Source organism: Conger conger, chromosome 2 (genome assembly GCF_963514075.1).
Source record: "Conger conger chromosome 2, fConCon1.1, whole genome shotgun sequence".
Taxonomy (NCBI): domain Eukaryota; kingdom Metazoa; phylum Chordata; class Actinopteri; order Anguilliformes; family Congridae; genus Conger; species Conger conger.
The window spans coordinates 13,103,219-13,126,239 of NC_083761.1; the positions used below are offsets into that span (position 1 = coordinate 13,103,219).

Sequence of the window (23,021 nt, forward strand, 5' to 3'; positions counted from 1 at the left end):
ACCACATCCGAAAGGTGTTCTATTGTATTCAGATCCGGTGAATGGGAAGGCCACTAAACTCATTGTCATGTTCATGAAACATGAAATCAGTTTGAGTCGATTTGTTGCTTTGTGACATGGTGCATTATCATGCTGGAAGTAGCCATTAGAAGACGGCACATTATGACCATGAAGGGATGCACTCAAATAGGCTGTGGCATTCAACTGATGATTGGTATTAACACAATTACACCGCCGCCACCTGCCTGGACTATTGACACAAGGCAGGTTGGGTCCATGGATTCATGTTGTTGTTCACATCAACCCTCCTTAATTCTGAGGGTTGATGTGAACATTAACCCGTATCTGCATAATTATATGCATTGTATGGCTACTGCTGCCACATGATTGGCTGAATAAGTATATGTATGTGTTCCAAATACAGTGCTCAGTGAGTGTATATATATATATATATATATATATATATATATATATATATATATATATATATATATATATAAACATTTACAAAATATATGTGTATATTTGCATAAATATGTATATTTATATATAGCCTATTCTTTCTTAGAGCGGACGGTTCTAACTTTAATGCAGCAATATTTAGAATCGCATTCGCGTCTCTGATTGATATGAATACCCCATGTGACGCATGTACGCCAATCAGAAGCGGGAGAATATCTAGTGTGCGGAAATGACGTAGGACGCGCTGTATTCAAACTTATTTTCAATAAGGAAGTAAGAAGCCGTTTCACTTTGATTCTATCTAGCGTTGCTGTGCAGTAATACTGTATAGGATAGGTAGGTATTAAAGAAAAAACGAACGGTGAGTTTTGTTTAACATATTGATATTTGGTTTCTCAAGATAAAACTTGTAAATCGTAACGTGTATGTTGTTCTCGAAACGGCTAACCTGATCGTTACAAAGTTACACTTACGATATAGCTATCCCCAAACAAACCAACAAACAATCTTTTGTAAACTGTTTGAAGCGCTCATTATTATCAAAATAACCCTTCTCTGACACGTAAGTTACGTTTTTATTTATTATCAAGCTAGCTCGCTGGATTGTTTGTTAGTTAGAAAAATACATCATAACGCAATGGAGCTTGGGTGGGTTAACCGACAGCCAGCCATGGCTTCGACTAGCTGAAACAGGTGTTTTGGCTTGGCACGAATATATCAGAGTTCGTATTTGCTGACTGTCTTTGTTCTGACAAGCTAGCTAGTTTGTCACGTTAAGAAATAAAACAACCAGTCTTAATGCTACCTTTCCACTTCCTTTAGCTGCATGTTGTTTCAACGCCTGCGTTCAAACCGTTCTTTTCAGGAAACACTCCAGATATGGCAAATAAAACTACAAAAGAAACTATTGTAAACAAATTTGGTCTAAAGCTCACTGGGACCAAGGTGGAGACAGAGCTCGACAAACTCAAAAAGGAAAACGCTTTCCTGAAAAAGACCTTGGCTGATAGGTCTAATCAAAAATCAAAGGCGCCTGCTTCAGAAGAGAGCAAGCTTTTAGAGGTAATGTTTTAGCTTGATCTTTTCTGTATTAAAATGAATAGTAATTTTTATATTAAATAATTCAATTCTATCAGTTTGACAAGTTAATTATCTTATATTGTGGAGGGATTATCTGCCCCACCAAATTGTTGAAAAGATGTCTAATAATTTTGAAATAGTTTGATATCCCAACTTTATTTTCAGTGATTTAAAAACCGATTATATGTCTGTTTGTTAATCACCACAGTAGTTAGTCACTCATTCGTCTAAATTTTGGTCTAAAAGAAAATCCATTCACAATGGATTTGGGGGCTGTTTTTGCTATAACTACAGTAGCTGTCATGTACATCTGACAGTGTATGGCTATCACGTTTGATTTGTGTTCCATTAAGATTTAATGGCATTGCTGAAAGTCTTGCTTGAAAAATCTATATTTGCTTGGTCAATACATTTTATTGGATTCTGCGCTAATTGTATCCTATTCCCCCCCACCCAATGTCATTTTTAGAGAATAATTTCCCTTGAGACGTTGCGTGAGAGAAACTCCCAGCAGCTCTTGACCAAGGACCAGGAGATAGCTAAACTGCGACAGCAGCTTCAGGCTAAGGGCGGTGACATCGTAGCCTCGCTTCAGTCTCAGCTTGAGCAAAAGACCAAAGAAGCGGAGCGGAGAGAGAATCTGGTGCAGTCTCTCACGGAGGAGACCCGAAACGTGAAAAACAAGTTGGCCGCCATCTCTTCCAGGTGTCAGGAGCTGGAAAACAGACATGGTAAAATAGAAGATCCAGGTATACAGGTACATATTTCATGCCTTTTCTTAAGTTTCTATAATTATGAAAAAATATATAAACTGTTTACTACTGGCACTGTCATTTGTTCCGTCAAGTGGCTAGTAATGGTGCGCCCCCTTCCATTCCATCTCAATTCCATCTGTAGTAATTCTTGTACACCAGGTGGCAGCATTTTACAATTTACAAGACCTGTTCGCGATCTCTCCCTTTACCGGCCTTTGATCGGATCATGCGTCATGAAATGCCCCAGCTGTATATATGCATTTACATCTCATGTACATTTACCATGTATGTACATGTGATGTTTGCATTTAATATATATTTATGCAACTTTAGCATTTAACAGTCGCTCTCATACAAGTGGTTTACAGGCTCCATTTTACATACAGCCATTTTTACTGAAGAAGTTAATTCCCAATACCTTGACACAACAGCTGCACCCCAGACTCCCAAACCACAACCTTTGAGTAATAAGATCCATTCTCCTAAATTACCACCTCATTTATATAGTTTGTAAATGGGATAAAATTTGTATTGTGTTCTTTGTAAAGAAAAAAAAAAGAAAAAACAGTAGCAACTTGATGGTCAAGATTTTCAAAGGATAAATAAAACTAGTTTTATATGAACGTGCAACAGGGCGCTTATGTCAACTGTTTGATTTGTTTTGAAATAACCATTTTGTTTGACCATTGACTCATTATACAATACAAATTCCTAAAATGACATTTCCATTTTGTTGGTTGCATTATGTCGTGGTGTAATTTTGCATTTAGGTTTAACTAAGAGGGAAAGTGTGCTACTGATAACTGCACCTGAATGCTTTCAGGGCTCGCGTGCTGATGGCCAGGTTCCGCCTGGTGATGTCGCCATAGTCCAGGAACACCTGCGTGATGTAAGCAGTTAATTTGCTCTTTCTTTTTTCAATTGCATAGCATTTAATCAGGCTGAATTGGGTTCGGGGTAATGGCGAACCTGCATGGTGGATTTATTTTGTTTCCTGGTATTAAAAGTATTATGCATTTTGTGGCATTCTGTGTGCCTGTCTGTCTGTGTGTGTGCGCGTGCATGTTTGTGTGTGTGTCTCTGTGTGCGTGTGCCTCTGTCCTTCTGTGTGTGTGTGTGTGTGTCTGTCTGTCTGTCTGTCTATGTATGTGTGTCTGTCTATGTGTGTGTATATGTCTATATATATATATGTGTGTGTGTGTGTGTGTGTGTGTGTGTCTCTCTCTCTCTCTGTATGTCTGTCTCTGTGTGTGTGTGTTTTCTTTCCTGTGGAAAGGCTCTGGAGAAGAACCAGCAGTGGCTAGTTTATGACCAGCAGAGAGAGTCCTATGTGAAAGCAGTGCTGGCACGGGCAGCAGAGCTGGAGCAGCAGCTGAATCAGGCCAGCCATGCACTCCAGCAGCAGCACAAAGAGGGCCATTCAGACGGTAATCGAGTGCACTGCCGGGAATCTTAATGTGGCTGTTGCTCTGCTTTAAAGGGGCTTACACAGTCCAGAGACTGATATTCTTTATGCAGAAAAGGCCAATTTTACACCTATCAGGTCCAGGTTATTGGAAACCTTTAACTTAATAAAGTCCATCTATATTGAAAAGGTCAATTTCATGCATGCCCACCCTAATTGCAATCTAACTAAATTCTCACATTATTGTATTTTCCCCCAAAATGACATTCAGTACTGTGTTTTTATGTTTTATGTTGTTTTGTCAGATGAGAAGTACACCCAGATGCAGGAGCACTACGCCCAGCTCCTGCTGAAGGCCCAGACTGACCTGGAGTCTCAGAGGGAGCAGCTGGCCCAGGGGCAGGCTGTTCTGGCCGATCTGAGGAGGAGGTATGACGACCGAGCCAGGGAGCTGGACGAGGCCCGGGAGCAGCTGCAGGGGGAGAGGCTGAGCGTCAGGAGGAGCGTGGAGGAGGAGAGGAGGGCCTCCTCCCAGAGGAGCGACAGGCTCAGGGCCGAGCTGGAAAACATGGATACCAGACTAGCAGAGGAGCGCAAGAGGTCTGCCGACCTGCTTTTACAGGTACAGCAGTGGTCTGTGTGTCTGTATGTCTGTGTGTCTGTGTCTGTCTAACATTCTGTGTAAACCTCATGGCCAAAATTCACATGGTGTTCTAACCCCTCCCTAGTCCTTAACAGTGCCAATTGCCTAGTGATATTTTTACTTTATTAATGCTATTGTGTATTCTTTGGTATGGAAGCTCATGGTAAAAACACAGACATTTTGAAATGACCCTGACCCCGAGCAATACGTTATCTAGCGTCAGAATTGGTTGCAGTGTTATTTACCTTTTATGATTCTTTTTTTTTATTCACAGAAAATAATTTTTTTGAATGGAATGTTTTTTAGATTTATGCTAATCTAATGAAACATTGTGAGCTTTGGCATTGTTTGGTTCTCATTTGTACTTTTGAAAAGGTTAACAATCTGCAGAAATCTCTGCTGAATCAACACGAAGGAGAGGGTCGAATCGCAGGGCTGGAGCAGCAGGTATGAAGGGGTTCATCACAGTCTGTTACAGACAGAATATCTCAGTATTTCTATCTGTAGTAATTCTACATTTTCATTGGCAGAAGCACCATCAATGTCTGACTGAAACCCATGCATTGTGGTCAGATAGCTATTCAGTATTTGATACATGCATTTTTACGTGCTTGTTTTCTGTTTTTAGATAATGATGTCTGCGAAAGACTTTGAGAACGAAAAGCTTGACCGTCAAAGTTTGCAGTATCAGTTACACAAAGTGCTGAAAGAGCTTCGCAAAGCAAGGGAGCAAATCGCCAAGCTGGAGTCGACCGTAAGTACAGTGGAGGTATCAGAACTGACAGTGAATTACAAATATTTCCTGCATAATAATGCGGATTAGTAGTAATGCATTTGCTGTTGAGGGGAAATTCTCACTTCTGCCATTCTCTCTGGTCTCAGAAGCAGCAGAAGGAATCTCGCTTTTCCGAACCCACCTCTTTCGGCAGGCTGGAGTTGGAGAAGCTGTCGATTGAGGATCCGTGTTCGAAACACATGTCCCCTTCTAAAATCCCAAACCTTCTGGATGAGAGTTTCCTGGAGTGTCCGGAATGTCGAACCAAGTATCCCACCAGTCAGCACCGGGAATTACTGGCTCACATTGACGTCTGTCTCAGCCTGTCTCATTAAAACAAGGGAGCCCAATGTCTCTATTTTCCCCTTACTTTTCAGTTTATGGTGTTTTTATAGAGATTTTTTTATATAGTGCACAAAGAAGTGGAAATCTACTGGTTTACTTGTATCCTTAAAGCTTTTATTACCATTCAGTTTTATTTTATTTAAATTGTTTTCACAAATTTATAATGACCTGTGTTTTATATTACTGACAATGTTATGCCATGCACGCTCCAGTAAAATTGACTTTTGTGTGTTTTCTACATGCAATGGTAACGTCTTTGAGATAATGTATTTTTATATGTATAAATCCTTTTTTTTTTTTTTACTTATGGGTTATTCTATATTTAAGGTATTTTTCCCCACTTCTATACTTTTTCAGATGTGCCCAGAATATTATAATAAGGTCTGGGTATAAAAATAGATTAAAAGTGTACTCTATCCTTTCAAATTGGCTTCTTGGCATTTTGGTACACTTTGTAAAGTCTGAAATTTGCCAACCAAATGTCTATTTTGAATTAGATGGTATAATTAAATCCTGGCATTATGCTATTTAAGGCAGTGGATTAAGGTAGCTGTTATTGGCCAGGTGGTGGATGCCAAGGTTTCCTTGGTGCTGAAAGGCTTTCCGGCAGAATCTGACCAATGGGTTTAACTAAGGCTGAGGACATTTTTTTCATACGTTTAAAATTAGTCTCACATTGTCTTTGAGAACTTGTCCAAAGGTACAGTGTTAAAGGTTGATGACATGATCTAGTGAAGTAAAGCAATGTTCATGGACAACAATTTTCTGCCAGTGGGTGAAATGTATTAAAAGGTTGAACTCGGTGTCACTGACTTTGTAATGGTCTAGAAATTGTAGTGGACATCATTTTTCATTTTGGTACACTTGTTTCTTGTGAGTAAAGAAATTTGTATCTTTGTACTGTTCAAAATGTCCTGTACACTGTAGAAAAACTGTAACCAATAATAAAATGAAGGGAACTTAGGTCTGCATTAGGAGCATTTGTTAAAGTGTATGCTTGAAACCATTGCTCAGGGTTCAGTCTCAGCTTTGTGCTATAGGACATTACCATCTCTGCTCAGGGTTTAGTCTCAGCTTTGTGCTATATGACATTACCTTCTCTGCTCATGATTCTCTCCTGTTTAGTCCTTGTGATGAGCTTCCGCAGATGTTTCTTGGTGGTATTTGTTTTGAATGTTATTAGTAGATTAATTTCAGTGGATTCCATGACCATTTTCTTCTATATATTTTTTACTTTGACCATTTTGGAAAAACAATCACTCCTATGCCCCTCTGGAAACTTCTGCCAACTCCCACTTTAGTGCAGAATCCAAGATGACTGCCATTTTCCAGAGGGGTAGGTCAAGGAGCTATATTTTAATACAGTGGTCCAAGTAAAGGAATCAGCAATTAAATAAAAAAGGTATGAAAAATCTCACCTGAACTGTCCATTAAGTAAAAGTTAACAAGCGGAATGGATAATCTCCTTTCCTTCAAACATTATGCCCAGGTTTGCTTTTAGTCTATAAATAAAACTGAATTCTGGTACATTGCTCTTTAGTATATTAAGGGGTTATTTATGCAGTATATGGTATTTACACCTGTGTGCCAAAGGAATATAATCAAGATTGGATTGGTCATCTGGCTGTTTTCAAAAGACTAAATTCTACCCCGCCGCCTTAAAAAGCATTGTGATGGGAGGGAGATGTCTGTTGAACCCAATAGGGGGTGGAGTTACTGAACCACACGCTGTCAATCATTTGTGAACACATTGGCTGCATTGACACTGCAAAAACCCGCCAATTCGGCTCCTGCCTCAGTAATGGTGTGGGGAAACCACACCATTAAGTCGCACTGTTAAATGTGCCATTGTTTAGTATTAACACAATGTATTTTCATACCGTTTCAATATTTTATTTTACAAAGTGGTTCCAGAATACATTGCACACAAAGACATAAAGCTGCTTTTGAGTAAGTTTCATGGCTGGGAGAATTTCTTGGTTTCCAGGTGAAGCTCAGCTAGCCAGTTGCACAGGCACGAGGCAGTTCTTACTGTAATGCTAAAGCCATTTCTTTTTCTAATATGTTACTGTTATTGATTTCAAGTACATTTTGTACAAACATTTGGAGTTTTATTTGTGACTTGAAGTCTCTTCTTTGGTAGTGCTGAATTAGGCGGTGGAATCACAGTAGCCTGTGAAACAAGAAAAATGTGTTAGAGGAATCCATGTTTTTGGTTTGTTTGACGTGCCTTTAATTTCTGCAGAAACAACCGCAACCTTTCACTGAAATTGATTTTTGACATTTGACATCTTTCGTTTTCGGCCAAATAAAACAGAATGCTCCACAGGATGCATTGAAACACTAGGATAAACAAAGTCAATGAGCAAAGCTCCTTTGTCATATGGGATTTAAGACTAAGGTTATGTTTGATATAGGATTTCTGCTTTCCTCACAAAATTAAACATCTCAAAACGTACTGATTGACAGCAAAAGTAAGACAAAATGTTTCTATTGCCGAGACTCGAAAAGGGTACTTTAACAGAAAGTTATTCTTACCATTGTGAGCAACACGCCTGTATTTGCCAAACAAGCAGAGGTCCTGCTTTTTCTGGAGGACAATCTTCTGGTCCTCCATTCTCAGGCCAGCGGGGTGGCGGGAGAAGATGAAGGAATAGCTGTCCAGGCAGGTGCCATCAGTGTCCACCTGACGGCAGGAGTAGTGGATGGCGTAGTTTTCGTAGTCGGTGTCAATGACCCAGTGGTCATCATCTACAGGGAGCCACAGGAAAAGGCCAAAAAACCTTTGACCAATCAATACTGTCACACCAGCGCGTCAATCTGCAAAACCTGTCCTTATCCATAGGTTAAGCCTCTTACATGTGCCTGATTAAGGACACTGAATAGTATGCAATATTATAGTAAGCCTACTACCAAGCCAGATACATGCTACTGATGACATATTGCAAAGAATCAGCTTCGGCACAAAGCGAATTTGCTCACGATAAGAAGATAAGTTGTGTTTGCTTTTTGCCTTACATCCAGTCTGAAGATGAGCAGCAGCTCCCCAGTATTTCATTTTGAACTTTGCAGGGTCTGCGGTGTCCTCAAAAGTAGCATGCATCTTTGCACAAAGCTCCCAGTTACTGGTGGAAAGATTTCGAGAGGCGATGTTAATGACTGTGCAACAGTGCATTTGAGTGCACCTCAGCAGAACTTTGCAAAAGGGGAGGATTCCCGTGTCTTTTATTTTTGAGCCTGGAAAAAACATATTACTCACTTCAAGATGATCACTCTGCCCTTGGCTGAAGCTTCCATTATTCCAGGCTCTTTCAGTGTAAACGTAGCCACAATGTTATCAAGCAGGAAGAGTCCCAATGGATCCTTTTTGGCCACAGCATACCATGTCCCAGTGTACTGGAATATTAATATAAAGCACAATTTATAACTATATTATACTAAATAAACCATTGAACATTTATCTATATGATTTTCTCTATAAGATCATTGTTTTTGTTACATACCTTCTGTCTGTCAAAATTCTGCATCACTTTGATGTTGGCCACGGTGCAATCCTGCGCCCAGCATGTTGCCAGTGCACAGAGGACAGCTAAAATCCGGAACATTCTGGAGACTCTCACCTGAAAACTTAACAAAACCAGAAAAATTTACAAAAACTCTTATTGTGTCCAATACATGAGCGTTTCATCCCAAACACACGTCCCCTTATCTCCTCGTGATTTGTGATTAAACTGTCAAATGAAAATTTTTTTTAAAATGTAGCTCATCTGAAATGTTAAATGTCCTGAAAAGGACACTTGCAAGCATGCATCTTGGGATGGATTGTACCTGGAAAGAGGCAGTCTTGGTAGAAGTTCAGTCTCTCGCAAAGCTCTTGTGGCCAGAGGTTTGGCTTATATAAGGGCTCTCTGTTTCATAACTCCACCTGGATATCTGAGCTTGTCTCCACATCACTGTTTTAAAGGGGTAAACATTTATGTAACTCCCCAGTCTCGTGTGGGCTGCCTTCACCACGAGTTTGACCCCGCTCATCAGAAAATATTCTTTTTTTTTTGGACATGTAGGTCTGATTATGAAAGACTTAAAGCTTTACGCCAAGAAAACATCTGGTGTATAATGCATGTTGGATCTCTTTAAATAAATCACCATCCTGACATGTTTTGCCTGGATAGCACATGAACCCAATAATTTTCGAACTACAAATAATGCAGCAAGCTTCAGCATGTACACATTTTCACTCTGGCCAAGAGGCCATCTGTTAATATATTGACACAGATCTCATGTAGTCACTCTCTTTCTCTTTCAGACATCTGTTAATTTACAGAAAAACAGTCAGAAAATCTCTCTTCATTTAAACTGACCAATTAAATGGGAACATTACTAAATAATTTTAGTCTCTAGGAAGGGGATATCAGCATATATTGAGAAATATTTTGATTGAGATTTTATGGGTAGTAGTTTACGATTACGTTCATATAGAGGTTATAGATTAAGGTCCTGAGTCAATAAGAAAATAAATGTTCAATATGCTTTGCAGAAGCAGGCATATTTAAGTCTGAGAGTGTACATTCTACTCTCAGAGACAGGTTTGAGGCAAAGTGATTAATGTGTTGTTTACCTGCTTTCCTCCTTCTGCAGGTGGTGTGGAATAATAACTACTTTTGAAGGTATATTGTCCTGACTTGAGTCAGTCTGGCAATCTTGACTTCTTAGTTTTTGTTCGTACATGAGGTTTTTTTTTTTGTTTGTTCAGTATTACTTCGACAGTTTTGTTAGTTTACTTAAATACCAAACTGCCAGACCTTGATAGTCGTTCAGCATGCAATATTAACAGACAGTTTTTCAGCAACAACAATATTTCATAATGAGAAACATAATGCCATATTAGCATTTGTATTATATACTGTATAATCAAAATATATTCCCTCTAATTTGTGGAATAATTCAAATGATTTCATTGCTGTTTATGGCTTGCCAGAATGGTAATGAATATGCAATAAATGCAGTAGAATGGAATGCAATTCCTTTTACATATACACTTAGTGAGCACTTTATTAGGACGCCAGATTGTTAATGCAAATATTTAATCAGCCAATCATGTGGCAGCAACTAAATGTACAAAAGCATGCATACGTAGTCAAGAGGTTCACCTGTTTTTCAGCCCAAATGAGGAAGAAGTGACATTGAGCATTGAATTATTGTCATGATGCATTGCCTGGAGAATGTAACGTGCCTGGGGGTCCAGGCTAGCACAGGTTACAGTTGTTATATGCAGGGCCTGGATACGTGCCTCATAGCTCGTGAAACAACCTAGGCACCCATCAAAATTGGTTGTGCTATGTAAGATGTGGCTGTTGTATCTGGGCTTAAAACACATTACTGACACATGCCCACCTTTTAATAAAAATAGCAAGCTAGTTTCAAATGATTTTCATGTAACCTATTCCGCAATATATTCCTTAACAATAGCAAGCTAGTTTCAAATGATTTTCATGTAACCTATTCCGCAATATATTCATATTTTATCAGATTAATTTTACTTGCTATTGTAATACAATGTATTCATGTGGTAATACATCAACATAACTGGCATAACTTCATAATGCTTTTTTTGAATTGTGGCTGTTTTTATTTTCAGAAAAATAAAGATGGACCCCAGGCAATGGATACTTTAGAAGTTTAAAAGAAGGAGAGGCCATTTGATCTTTGACATATGAGGAAATATTTTGCCTCATTGGAGACTTACAAGTACACACAAATCTCTGCCATCAGTTCTCTTTGTCCCCGCTCACTCTATTCTATGGCTCCACCAGGGGAAAATGGCCTCTCTTTGAACACAAATGCCTTCCACAGTCTCACTGTGTTTTCACTGTGTGTGAAGTAAGTGTTTTAACTCTACCGTGATACATTTTTACCCTGTTAATGTTCAGTTAGTCAGTACTGTTCAATAGCACAATAATATTTTAATGAATTATTCAATGAATTATGCTAACTTCATTGAATTAAGCACGAACACCCCTGAAACAGCACGAACACTTAACAGTCTAGACCCCTGTAAGAATCCGATTTTATCAACACATCAAAGTGTGAAAGGGCATGGTATGAAGGCATTGTATAGGAACCTGAGTGTGTGTTACTGAGAATGGTGGAAAAAGCTGTTGCTTTAGTTCTTGCTTCTCTTGTGTTTTCAGTAGAGGACAGTTTACCATTATATCATACATGATAATTTGCTTTTCGAGGGATGAGAAGGAAGCTCCACAGGCTAAGAATGTTCGCTAAGAACTGAAAAAGTGAACAAAATGGTGGCTGATAGACACATTACTCATTACTTCCGGTGGAAATGTTACAGAATGTAGTAGTCTTTGCCTTTAATTGGATTGTCGAAAGCAAAATAATCAGAGCTGGGATTTTCAGGTTAAGAGAGCTTAGAGATTTAATTCAGTGACGTCACATTAATTAGTTGCCACTTGGATCCCTGCAACCATTAAGCCACTTCACTCTGCCAACCTGACCGGAGACAACAGGGTGCTCGTCATTGGCCGCACACAAGAGCGAGCCATGTCTCTGGAATCTGTTGGAAAGTGCTGAGCTCTACTTCTATGCTTCCTTTAGAGATTCTACAAGTAATGTAAATCACACAGAGGGGCAATAAACCGAGCAGAATGGCAGACAAAGACAGCGTGGAGAAGTACCTGGAGAACAACCCTCAGTTTGCCAAGGAGTACTTTGATAAGAAGCTTCGGGCCGAGGTGCTCTCCTCCGCTTTCAGCGATAACTTGGAAATCAAAGATCCAGCTTCATTTACAGATGCCACCCGGATTCAGGAGTCTGCTCTAATCTTCGACCTGATCAAAGAAGTGCAGACTCCGAACTGCATGGAGACGTCGATGTACAGGGTCCTGCAGAGAATATGCCTTTTGGTGAACGCCGACAGGTGCAGTTACTTTGTGTGCCGGTCCAGGAACGGAACACCTGAGCTGGCCACCGCTCTCTTCAACGTTACCCCAACTTCCCATTTCCAGCAGAACTTTGTGGACCCAAACTCTGAGATTGTGTTCCCTTTGGACATGGGAATAGTGGGCTTGACAGCACGTTCAAAAAAGCTACAAAACATCCCAGATGTCAAACAGGTGAGTTGGCATTTGATATAACATTGGAGACCTCCAAAATATACATAACTACATATAGGATCAGTCTCCAATCTTATTAAAAAGGGCTGGTGTGGGTGCAATATGACATCTGATTCAACTAATGAACTAATATGCTCCTCAGTGAAGACCTTGATAAATAGACTCAGGTGTCTTAGTGCTGGGCTAAAAACATGCACTCACACTGGCCCATTTCAGATTGGGGACCTACAGTATGTACAGATATATTGCATGTGATGGCCACTTTCAGCAAATGAAAGCATGAAACTCTGACACACTGTAGGAATTAATTCTATCTTGTTTTATAGACATTTTGTTGGAAGTGGAATGAGACTATTTGGGTTTCAACTTTGATACATGCATGGCTAACACATTTATTAATTTGGCCTTTCACATGTGCCCGTGTTGAGTGTTTAACTGTGAACACTGCATTAACCATTCTAAACATTTACTGATTTGCTGAACTGAAAATTTATATTTATTTATATTGTGTGAAATTTGTATTCATCTATAGTAAAAAAGTCTATAGGTGAATGAAGGATAAACACCTTAATTTTTGGAATTTGTTTCAATTGCCTTTCTTTTTCCATCTGTAGAATAACCAGTTCAGTGAATTTGTGGACAGTCAGACAGGGTACACAACGAAAAACATACTCTCCGCTCCAATCGTGTTTGAAAAAGATGCCATTGGTGTCATCATGGCGTTAAACAAAACTGGATCAAATGAATTTTCAAAAATTGATGAGGAGGTAAGGACTCTTTTTAATGTTTGCGTGACCATGGAAATAAGGGCTCAACAGCTTGGCTCAAAGTAACATTATTAGACTACCAGATTGGCTGGACTATAGCCTGTTATATACTTTACAGCCATGTGAAATGAGATTAATTGTTTGGTATATCCCATGAATGTTCTCTGCACTATTCAAAAGACATCCCACTCTCCGTTTATTCTTTAACATAGTTTAGGTAATTGAGCATAATCCATATCAAAATGTCATTGTCTTCATTAAACCCTGTGTATTTTAACATTAAAGAGTCAACTTCATTTGTATTTTATGTTTCTATGGTTTGATCACATCTTTTTTTAGATCTTTGTCAAGTACTTGAATTTTGCATCAGTTCTGGCTATTCAGCATCATGTCACATATTTGTGGAATGTGGAATCCAGGAGAAGTCAGGTAAGGGTGTAAACCCATATCTAACTTTGGCCCATTTTAATGAAATTATTTAACATACTATATGCAATCATACCTAATGGTAAGGGCCAATGATGGTGTACAAAAACAGGTTTTTGGATATTTGGCTTTTGTGACAACATTACATTGTATATTTTGAATAGATGTTAAGTAGATTTTTCCAAGCCAGTGTAACTTTCTGAAATTAAACATACACAACTTTTAACAAAATTGTTGTTTGTTTGTTTTCCCCAACAACGCAATAGGTGCTGCTCTGGTCAGCCAGCAAGGTGTTTGAAGAACTCACAGATATTGAGCGACAGTTTCACAAAGCTTTGTACACAGTGAGAACCTACCTTCAATGTGAAAGATATTCTGTTGGCCTTCTGGACATGACCAAAGAGAAGGTTTGTGATCGAGCTGCAGAAAAAATATTGCTTGTCATTTCAACCAAACATTTCACACAAACATATTTCTTGATATACTTTTTCACACTTTCCCAGGAATTCTATGACGAATGGCCAATCAAACTTGGAGATGTAGAACCTTACAGGGGCCCAAAGACCCCAGATGGCAGAGTATGTATCCATCTATTTAATTGTAAAATTTTTAACAGCACTATTTCATGACGAGCATTCTTTTGCAATTTATTACTTTTTGCAGGAAGTGAACTTCTACAAGATCATCGATTACCTTTTGGAGGGAAAGGAGGAGATTAAAGTCATCCCGTGAGTATTAATACATTTTATTAATATTATCTGTCCACAATATTATATATTCAGCAATACCAACTATTGTAGATGCAAATCTTCAGACTATGAGAATAATAAAACACAAATGGCTACATCATCAATACATTGTCTTTGACCAAACACCATAGATTTTGGGGGCCACATTGTCTACAGTAAACATCTAAAAGTGATAATTATGCATAATGTGTAAATTGTTGTTGAAAAACATTTATATTTTTTAATATATGTTTTTAAGGACACCCCCTACTGATCACTGGGCGATGGTTAGTGGGCTTCCAACCTATGTTGCTGAGAACTGCTTTGTAAGTCATTTTTTGTCAAACAAAACTGTACAATCACTAATAATCAATAATCAAATGTAATGCAAGTACAATTGACTGTGAAGCAGTACAATTATGAAAGTATATTCTATAAAAAAAAAATTCTGTTTGTCCTGTAGGTTTAGAACAAATGAGAGTTTAAATTTAACTATTTGTATTTTCTTTAGTTGAACCTGATAATTATGATTGCAGTGAGTGATGAATATTAAAGAATCAAAGCTAATGTTTCTGCTCTCTAGATCTGTAACATGATGAATGCTTCAGCAGATGAGTACTTCTCATTCCAGGTAAAACAGCGCTCATTTGAATTAATCATTTACCTTTTCATCATTTTTTCCAGAAAGACTTTAATTTTAATTTTTTCTTTTCTGTTCTGTCCAGAAAGAAGCTGTAGATGAGTCTGGCTGGAAGATCAAAAATGTCTTGTCACTTCCCATTGTCAACAAGAAGGAAGAAATTGTTGGTGTTGCCACCTTTTTCAACAGAAAAGATGGCAAGCCTTTCGATGAGCATGATGAACAGATCACTGAAGCAAGTCAAAGCTGTTCTGCATCATTTCCGCACCTTATTTCCCCCGTTTTTTTCCGTTTGCTTCTGACCACATAGATCTTCCAAATGTGACTTTACAATATGGACTTTTATATTGTCATTTTATATATTGTGATTTTGTATTGTTCCAGGCTCTCACACAGTTTTTAGGTTGGTCAGCCCTAAACTGTGACACCTATGACAAACTCAACAAGTTGGAAAATAGGAAAGACATTGCACAGGAAATGCTAATGTACCAGACCAAATGCACCAATAAACAACTTCAGAGTATTCTGGTGAGTCCTTTGCTTGACAAAATGTTTGGAGAATTGGAAGAGCATGGAAATTATAGTGGCAAAATTTAAACGAGATAATTTGTTCTTTGGGTACTTTTTTTTTTCTCAGAACACAAGGGAAAAGTTTGACCAAGAGCCAGAAGACTGTGACCAGAAAGAAATGTACAAACTCTTGGTATGCCGTTTAACCCCTTCAAAGTGACCAAGCCAGCTGGACAGACAGCAGAACCTGGCACATGAAAGTATCGCTGTGATGCACATCCATTCAAGATTAGCAAAAGGAGTCACATTAAAGTGGATTAACCTCTGTGTGTTATTTGTATATAATACAGTATATTTTAGTTTTCCTTCAGGCAAAGGGACTCAAATGATGACTATTATTTTAAAAAAGGCCTTGAATCCGCACCAAAGATTCATTCAAACAATTCGATTGTGAATTTTGCAGAGAGCAACCATTCCAGAGGCTAAAGATGTTGAGTTGCTGGAGTTCCACTTCAGTGACTTCCCAGTGACAGAGCTCGATCTGATCAAGTGTGGCATTCGCTGCTTCTTTGAATTAAATGTGGTCGAGAAATTCAAAGTTCCTGCAGAGGTAAGAGACGCCTCAGATCGCCTCAGATTCATAACCTTTCGCAGGAATAAGATGCACTGTTAAGTGCTGTGAAAATGATTATTTCTGGTTGTTTCTAATGCAGTTGATGTTTTCCCTGTATTGCTCAATTCCTACTTGTGAGTACAGCTAAAGTAAGCAAGCATGTTGTGATCTTTTTGATCAAGTCAAATATTTGCTTTGGATGTTCCATACTTTTCAACTGTTATTAAGAGGGAAGATGAATTGGAAGCACTCTCTTGTGTCAACCAGGTTCTTACCAGGTGGATGTACACGGTTCGGAAAGGCTATCGGGATATCACATACCACAACTGGAGGCATGGGTTCAATGTAGGCCAGACAATGTTCTGTCTCCTACAGGTAAAATTACTCTTCAGACCATGTCATTTGGTACTACTGAAAGTTTCCACTGTAGTTGAATGAGAGGCTTGACAAATGCATACAATAAATACATTTCATGGATTAGCCTGACAACTGCATAAAATAAATGCATTGCCTAAAATGGGCATTGCATCCATAGAGATCAGGTACACAGAAGCTGTACCGTATCAACTGTATGTTGCTCTGGATAAGAGCATCTGCCAAATGCCAATAATAATAATATATAACCTCAGCATGTCTTTTATTATAGACAGGAAAACTGCGAAAATATTATTCAGACCTCGATGCCTTCGCAATGGTGGCGGCTGCATTCTGTCACGACATTGACCACAGAGGAACCAACAATTTATACCAAACAAAGTGAGCCTCATTCTCATTGCTACAAATACGGATTTCTTTTCATGAATAGTAGGCCTCACAAATATAATTTCAGGGAGGAGGCTGGCAGCATTTCAGATATGACAATATTGAATTTCTTTTTCTTCTCTTATTTACAGGAGCATATCTCCACTGGCCAAATTACATGGATCTTCCATAATGGAGAGACACCATCTTGAGTACAGCAAGACATTAATGGCTGATGAGGTTAATTGCCCTTTGCTGCAACTGATGAGAAATGCTAATCCTTGGCATAACACTTTCTGTTCAAACGGATCTTGCTAACAGTGTCCATTCTAATGTTTTCCCCAGAGCCTCAATATCTTCCAGAACCTTCAGAAACGGCAGTTTGAGACAGTGCAACACCTGTTTGACGTCTGTATTATTGCCACAGACTTGGCCTTGTACTTCAAGTGAGAGCTTGAACTTTGTCACACCTGGTGTCCTGGCCTTTGTTTTGAAATCTCTTGGTTTTAATGGCTTTATTTTTCTAAAATCGGTTTAGGAATAATTAATGTATAACATAATGGCACACACGTTATGTCTCCTAGAAAGAGGACGATGTTTCAGAAAATTGTTGAGGCCACAGAAGTGATGGCAGAGGAGAAAGACAGAATCAACCACATTTCAAACAACCCTATCAGGAAGGAAATCATCATGTAAATGCATTTTTTCATGTTTATTTTTGTTCATTTCTTTTTTTATTTAACATTAACTAAGTGACAAATCGAGGGTGGGACCCTCTTTAGCAAAGGTGAGGTGAGGTAAAATAAAAAATAAAAACATTTTATAAGAAATTGTTCCTTAGAATGTACTCCTCTAGCGATGAGGTGATTAATGTGCTGCTCAGGAAAGGCACTGTTGCTTTCCTCATGTGTAATGCACTCTAACCTCTCAGTAGCTGACATTACCTTGTCTGAGCCAATCACAGATGAGTATGGGCTGTCTGCACAGGGGAATGAACCCTAACTCTTCTTTCTCAAACAGGGCCATGATGATGACAGGCTGCGATCTGTCCGCCATTACCAAACCATGGGAAGTCCAAAGTAAGGTTAGTGCAGTGATCACACATAACGCATCACAGCTACTCTAAGAATTAGTATAATGGATAATTATCGTCCCATTATAGTCTTGTTCACTGTTTTTAGAAATGAAAACATTGACAGTAAATCTGCTTTTTCAGGTTGCTCTCATGGTAGCAGCTGAGTTTTGGGAACAGGGAGATTTGGAGAGGACAGTTCTGGATCAGCAGCCTATTGTAAGCCTCTCAAACACAACCCCTGACCTCTTTTTTCTTGCATTTAGTTTTATTGGCAAAATATGTATTTACATCTTCACTACATCTTTACATGCTCATACATCACTGAGGGCTTCTCATCTTGGTTCTTGTCACTTTAAACGTCCAACACTATCATTCACTGCTTTGTCAAAATCACTCAATTTAATCACCAGGAAAGCTAGAAAGGTAACTGATTTTACCCACTTTCATTCTCTGTTCCTCAGCCCATGATGGACAGGAGCAAGGCAGATGAGCTTCCCAAGATGCAGTGTGGTTTTATTGACTTTGTGTGTTCATTTGTGTACAAGGTAAGTAACCTGGGGATGTATCAATTTCACTTCAGGAATATGAGTAAAAAAAGTTTTGGCTTGGCAAGATTTATTTTGATACTTTGGTTAAATTTCTAGAATAATACTTTAATATGATCACTGAACAGAACCGCCTTCAAGGTAGAACTCTTTCAGTTAAACAAATATATAAAGTATAAAGTGACATGTCTAATAACATTATCTTAATGCCTAAAACTGAGAAGGAAGCTTTAATCATCTGAAAAGCATTTCAATAATCCTGATTATTAGGGAATTAGAGTCTAATTGCTTAATGGATACCCTAATAATTCAAATCTCACTATGGACATAACTGTAGAAACTCATACATGAACCAAAAACTGCACAGTCAGTGTTACTGAACCTGATTTTTGGGAAGGAGCAGTGTCAGTGGTAATCCTAATGCAATGTTTAAACTACCTGAACTTCCCAGGAGAATGGTTGCATAGACAGGATGCCTGAATGAAGGTTTAATGACTGGGTTGGGTGTTGGTAGGCCTGCAGTGATCGGCTCCCCCTCTCATGCAGGAATTCTCAAGGTTTCACAAAGAGATTACTCCCATGTTTGACGGACTGAACAACAACAGGATGCATTGGAAGGAGCTGGCTGAAATTCACCAGGCAAAGGTGGACACCCTAGAACAACAGAAGAAGAACCTGGGAGAGGCCGAGAAGAATGGTAATAATAATGTGTTTATGACAATCCAAATCAAAACATAAAGTTACAGATAAGATTCACGGGCAGATTGCAATACATAATACCTCATATGCTCTTGTCCTGAGTCTTTACTCACATATTTACTGAAGCAATTTATGCTATATACCTTCCTCAACTGCCCCATCTGAGAATTGAACCTTGAACCATAGATCTATAACTCTATTGAATACAACACTGCCACTCATGAACAAAAATAAATAAAGAGGGTTGCAAATGAACTCTGCACACTTATCAAACAATGTTTGACAACCTGCCGTTCTGACCCCATGCACAGTGGGGGGGAAACCACAGCAAACTCACAAAGTACACAGGAAACCGTGTAAAACAGGCACAAGAAAAAACGTGAGCGTGCCAGGAAACCTTGTGTTACAAGCAGGGATGGGTTTGGGGGATGGAGAGAGTGTGCTTTGCAGGATGGCTGAATTTTAATAAGGGCATGGGGGAGGAGCTTTGTAAAAACCTGACTGTTCTCTTTCCTATTAGATGGTGGAGACACAAAGTCTAAAACCTGCAGCATCTGCTAGCCACTGTCCATACCCACCTGTGGACAGGGGACGCTGGATGAGCATATGCAGGAGATGCACCCAGGTGCACAGTACTTCTTTTTTTGTTTCCTTTTCATGCTTTTTCACAACAGGCCAAAGGACTTAAGTGCTACTTGAACCACCACCATGACAGCATCATGTTCTAGATAAAAAATAATATACAGTATATACGTACTACAGACAACTTGTTGGTAGTTATATCCTCTTATCATTTAAACACTTAAATGCAGGAAGGCAAAGGTGCCCAACTTTCTTAAGAATTTGTTGACACTGAGCCAATTCTGAACCATGTAAACATCTGTAGATATCTTCACAAAATATAAAAATTCTAAGTGTTTCTGCTGCATTATTTTTGTGAGAGGAAAGGGGAAACAAGTCTCACTCATCATATAAGTAATTTATATTTATGCATATATGCAACATATATTTTTACATTAATTCATTTCAGTACTGAAAAACAGTGGCTTTATGGTTTCAAAACTTACTTCATACCTTATCACAATTTAAAAATAGTTCTAGTTTCTAAACTCAAAACTGCTCATCATTTCATCATATCGCAATGAAACAGCTGCCAGTTGACATTAAATTGAAAACTCTCTTCACTAATTTATGGCACTGGTGCTTCCAATCAAGCTAGCAATGTGAAGGTCAACATTACATTAAAAAAATAATGAGCATTAATTTGTATATGTAATACTTGAATCAATAAGTACAGTTCTATTAATTGATAGTTTTTTATGGATATTGGACCATTTCATTTTATTTGTTTTGGTAATACCACTTTGGGCCACACAAACCATTTTCCAGGAATAATTCTTGGTTGAAATAAAACTGTACAAAAGAGGATTACCTTACTCTAGCTTCCAACCACAATCTGTCATAATACACTAAAAGACTTTGAGATCTTGCCAAGGTCATACATATCCTTCAAGGAATATGAAAATAAGCTACTTGTCTTCAGGTTCAAAGTAATAATACATCCTGAATTGTCTGTATACTATTACAAGTTACACTCCATATGTTTAGAAACATTACATAATAATCTACTCTTGTTAAATCTCAAGTGTAGTGTAAACAGCAGTCAGGATATAATGCAATGACATATTTTCAAAGAAAGGGTAAATAGCTTTGTGGCTTGCCCTGTGTGTCTCTTTAAAATACTTTATATGAATAAGAAGATTAGACTGAGGTGGCTTGGATTGTATGCCAGCTTTTAGGATCCTCCAAGCTTTAAACTTGAATTACCCTGCTTATATAAAGCTGACTACTGAAGCCTGGCCAGGCCACACTGCAAGGGGCACCTCCCCCAAACAGTTTCTGAACTCAGCTTTTCACAAATCTAAAAGTCAATAGCTTGTCATGGTTGAATTTCCAGTGTATACCCACAGGTGTAACACATTAACTTAAAACTAAAAATATAGCGCAATAGCAAAAGTATGAAGAAAAGCATACATGGAAACTGTCAGAAACTGTTCCAGTAGCAACATACGCTCCGTTTTAGGTAATGCTTTCAAAAAACAAAATGGAAAAAGCCAGTCGAGGAATTCCATTTCCATCAAAGCCGGTGATGGGGCTGGATTGCTAGTTTCGGTGCAGCCATTTGAAAACATAGTGATTGACAGCCCCAAAGAAGTGTGCTTCCCCATACAAGGAACATCCCATTATTTAAAGATCAACCATGAAAAAATATTAAACATACACTCAGTGAGCATTTTATTTTATTATTACTTAATTTTTAGACTTATCAAGTCTTCTGCAGCTGTAGCCTCTGCACTTAAAGGTTTGACACATGGTGTGTTCTGAGATGCTCTAATGCATACCACTGTTGTAATGTGTGGTTACTGTCACCTTCCTGTCAGCTTCGACCAGTCCCAGGAGATCAGCAGTTTCTGAGATACTCAAAACCTGTCTGGCACCAACAATCACAGTCAAAGTCACTTAGATCACATTTTTTCCCCATTCTGACAACAGCTGAACCTGTCTTGACATGTCTGCATGCTTTTATGCATTTAGTTTCTGCCACATGATTGGCTGATTAAATATTTGCATTAACAGGCTGGTCTACAGGTCGACCTAATAAATTGCTCACTGAGTGTATACTTCAGAAGCTTGAAGTGAATCTACTGTACTCTATGAACTAGTAATAGGGTTTCCTAGAGCTCCTCTGGAGTCATCGTAAATCAGGACTCTACAATGAGATTAAAACTCATTGCGGAAGTGAGTTATAATCTTTTGTAAGTGTCTCATTAAGCTATGGGTTTATTTTTCATGTACACATATACAGTATATACATACACACATGCATGTGTGTGTATGTTTATGTATGCAGGTCATTAAAATGTATGTTTCATAAGATTAGATCCATATCTTAAAATAAGTACGACAGATTGTGTGATGTAAACTTTGAACAATAAAGCAATTCCTAAAAGTTTGGAAGGCTGTTCCTGTGCAGTTCTTTAGACAGTGTGTTATATTGTGTGCCATTTCAGCACAGGGTACCAGCCTATCTTGGTTCTTCACACAGAAAAGAATTAAAGCTGTAGTACCTGGGCATGGCAGATGACTGCCACAGGGAGAGAGAAACACTCTTCTGCCCCAAGCTCAGTTCAACAGAGATTCAAGGGCTTCTTTACCGGGCAACTGGTCTGCCCCTATTCAATGAACAGCTATTTCACTGTAAATCTAAATCATTGTGAACTGTATTACAGTGCACGTCTGTATTCCAGTCAACTCCAAAACTTCTTATTCAATTGTGTACCACTGAATTCCGGTGAATTGATAATCGGTATCACCAAATCCTAATACTATTGTATACAGTACCTCTGGTTTATAGTGTACAACTACTACTACTACTACTACTACTACTACCACCTCCAAGTTATACTGAAATACTATATGAGGTACTGCTGAACTGTACCCTTCGAAGAGAACAATACTACGATAAGCCATAAAGAAGTTACTTAAGGTGTTTACTGTTTTGAAGTTGATTTTGCCCAATTACAAAGCTGCTTTGTTCTATAGTGAACATTGTCTAAAACAAAGATAAAAAAAAGACATAGACAAGATGTCAATGTAGCACAAAAGAAAGACCAATTCAACA

General features: G+C 38.5%; 3 protein-coding genes across 4 annotated transcripts; 2 read left to right on the forward strand and 1 right to left on the reverse strand.

Moving 5' to 3' along the window:
* The first annotated feature begins 717 nt into the window (after positions 1 to 717).
* Positions 718 to 6,428, forward strand: cep55l (centrosomal protein 55 like). Its single transcript, XM_061232884.1, has 9 exons — positions 718 to 823; positions 1,328 to 1,524; positions 2,012 to 2,299; positions 3,121 to 3,186; positions 3,574 to 3,724; positions 4,008 to 4,324; positions 4,721 to 4,792; positions 4,974 to 5,099; positions 5,228 to 6,428. The coding sequence occupies exons 2-9, from the start codon at positions 1,342 to 1,344 to the stop codon at positions 5,453 to 5,455; spliced, it is 1,431 nt and encodes a 476-aa protein (XP_061088868.1). The 5' UTR covers positions 718 to 823; positions 1,328 to 1,341; the 3' UTR covers positions 5,456 to 6,428.
* Positions 6,429 to 7,336: 908 nt separating this feature from the next.
* rbp4 (retinol binding protein 4, plasma) lies at positions 7,337 to 9,438 on the reverse strand. 2 transcript variants are annotated; one of them, XM_061232885.1, is made up of 6 exons: positions 9,294 to 9,438; positions 8,969 to 9,092; positions 8,725 to 8,861; positions 8,484 to 8,590; positions 8,004 to 8,216; positions 7,337 to 7,638 (listed from the first exon to the last, which is right to left on the reverse strand). In XM_061232885.1, exons 2-6 carry the CDS (start codon positions 9,068 to 9,070, stop codon positions 7,616 to 7,618), a joined length of 582 nt encoding a protein of 193 aa, XP_061088869.1. In that variant the 5' UTR covers positions 9,071 to 9,092; positions 9,294 to 9,438; the 3' UTR covers positions 7,337 to 7,615. The 2 variants fall into 2 exon arrangements, with proteins under 2 accessions (XP_061088869.1, XP_061088870.1); XM_061232886.1 differs by having other exon boundaries at positions 8,969 to 9,085; positions 9,294 to 9,410.
* Positions 9,439 to 12,127: 2,689 nt separating this feature from the next.
* On the forward strand, positions 12,128 to 19,900 carry pde6c (phosphodiesterase 6C, cGMP-specific, cone, alpha prime). Its single transcript, XM_061227297.1, has 22 exons — positions 12,128 to 12,595; positions 13,210 to 13,362; positions 13,702 to 13,791; positions 14,055 to 14,195; positions 14,292 to 14,366; positions 14,452 to 14,516; positions 14,776 to 14,842; positions 15,100 to 15,147; positions 15,242 to 15,391; positions 15,541 to 15,684; positions 15,794 to 15,859; positions 16,130 to 16,276; positions 16,547 to 16,654; positions 16,926 to 17,035; positions 17,173 to 17,260; positions 17,366 to 17,466; positions 17,605 to 17,712; positions 18,041 to 18,104; positions 18,237 to 18,311; positions 18,557 to 18,640; positions 19,187 to 19,337; positions 19,860 to 19,900. Exons 1-22 carry the CDS (start codon positions 12,128 to 12,130, stop codon positions 19,898 to 19,900), a joined length of 2,544 nt encoding a protein of 847 aa, XP_061083281.1.
* The last annotated feature ends 3,121 nt before the right edge of the window (positions 19,901 to 23,021 follow it).

Coding starts and splice junctions, on each gene's coding strand:
- pde6c (XM_061227297.1), top strand. CDS start 12,128: ATGGCAGACAAAGACAGCGTGGAGAAGTACCTGGAGAACAACCCTCAG. Junction 13,363..13,701: donor TTTCAAAAATTGATGAGGAG/GTAAGGACTCTT, acceptor ATCTTTTTTTAG/ATCTTTGTCAAGTACTTGAA. Junction 18,641..19,186: donor TGTGTTCATTTGTGTACAAG/GTAAGTAACCTG, acceptor CCTCTCATGCAG/GAATTCTCAAGGTTTCACAA.
- cep55l (XM_061232884.1), top strand. CDS start 1,342: ATGGCAAATAAAACTACAAAAGAAACTATTGTAAACAAATTTGGTCTA. Junction 2,300..3,120: donor TAGAAGATCCAGGTATACAG/GTACATATTTCA, acceptor GAATGCTTTCAG/GGCTCGCGTGCTGATGGCCA. Junction 4,793..4,973: donor TCGCAGGGCTGGAGCAGCAG/GTATGAAGGGGT, acceptor TTCTGTTTTTAG/ATAATGATGTCTGCGAAAGA.
- rbp4 (XM_061232885.1), bottom strand. CDS start 9,070: ATGTTCCGGATTTTAGCTGTCCTCTGTGCACTGGCAACATGCTGGGCG. Junction 8,217..8,483: donor TGCTCATCTTCAGACTGGAT/GTAAGGCAAAAA, acceptor GGCTCCCTGTAG/ATGATGACCACTGGGTCATT. Junction 7,639..8,003: donor CAGGCGTGTTGCTCACAATG/GTAAGAATAACT, acceptor CTTGTTTCACAG/GCTACTGTGATTCCACCGCC.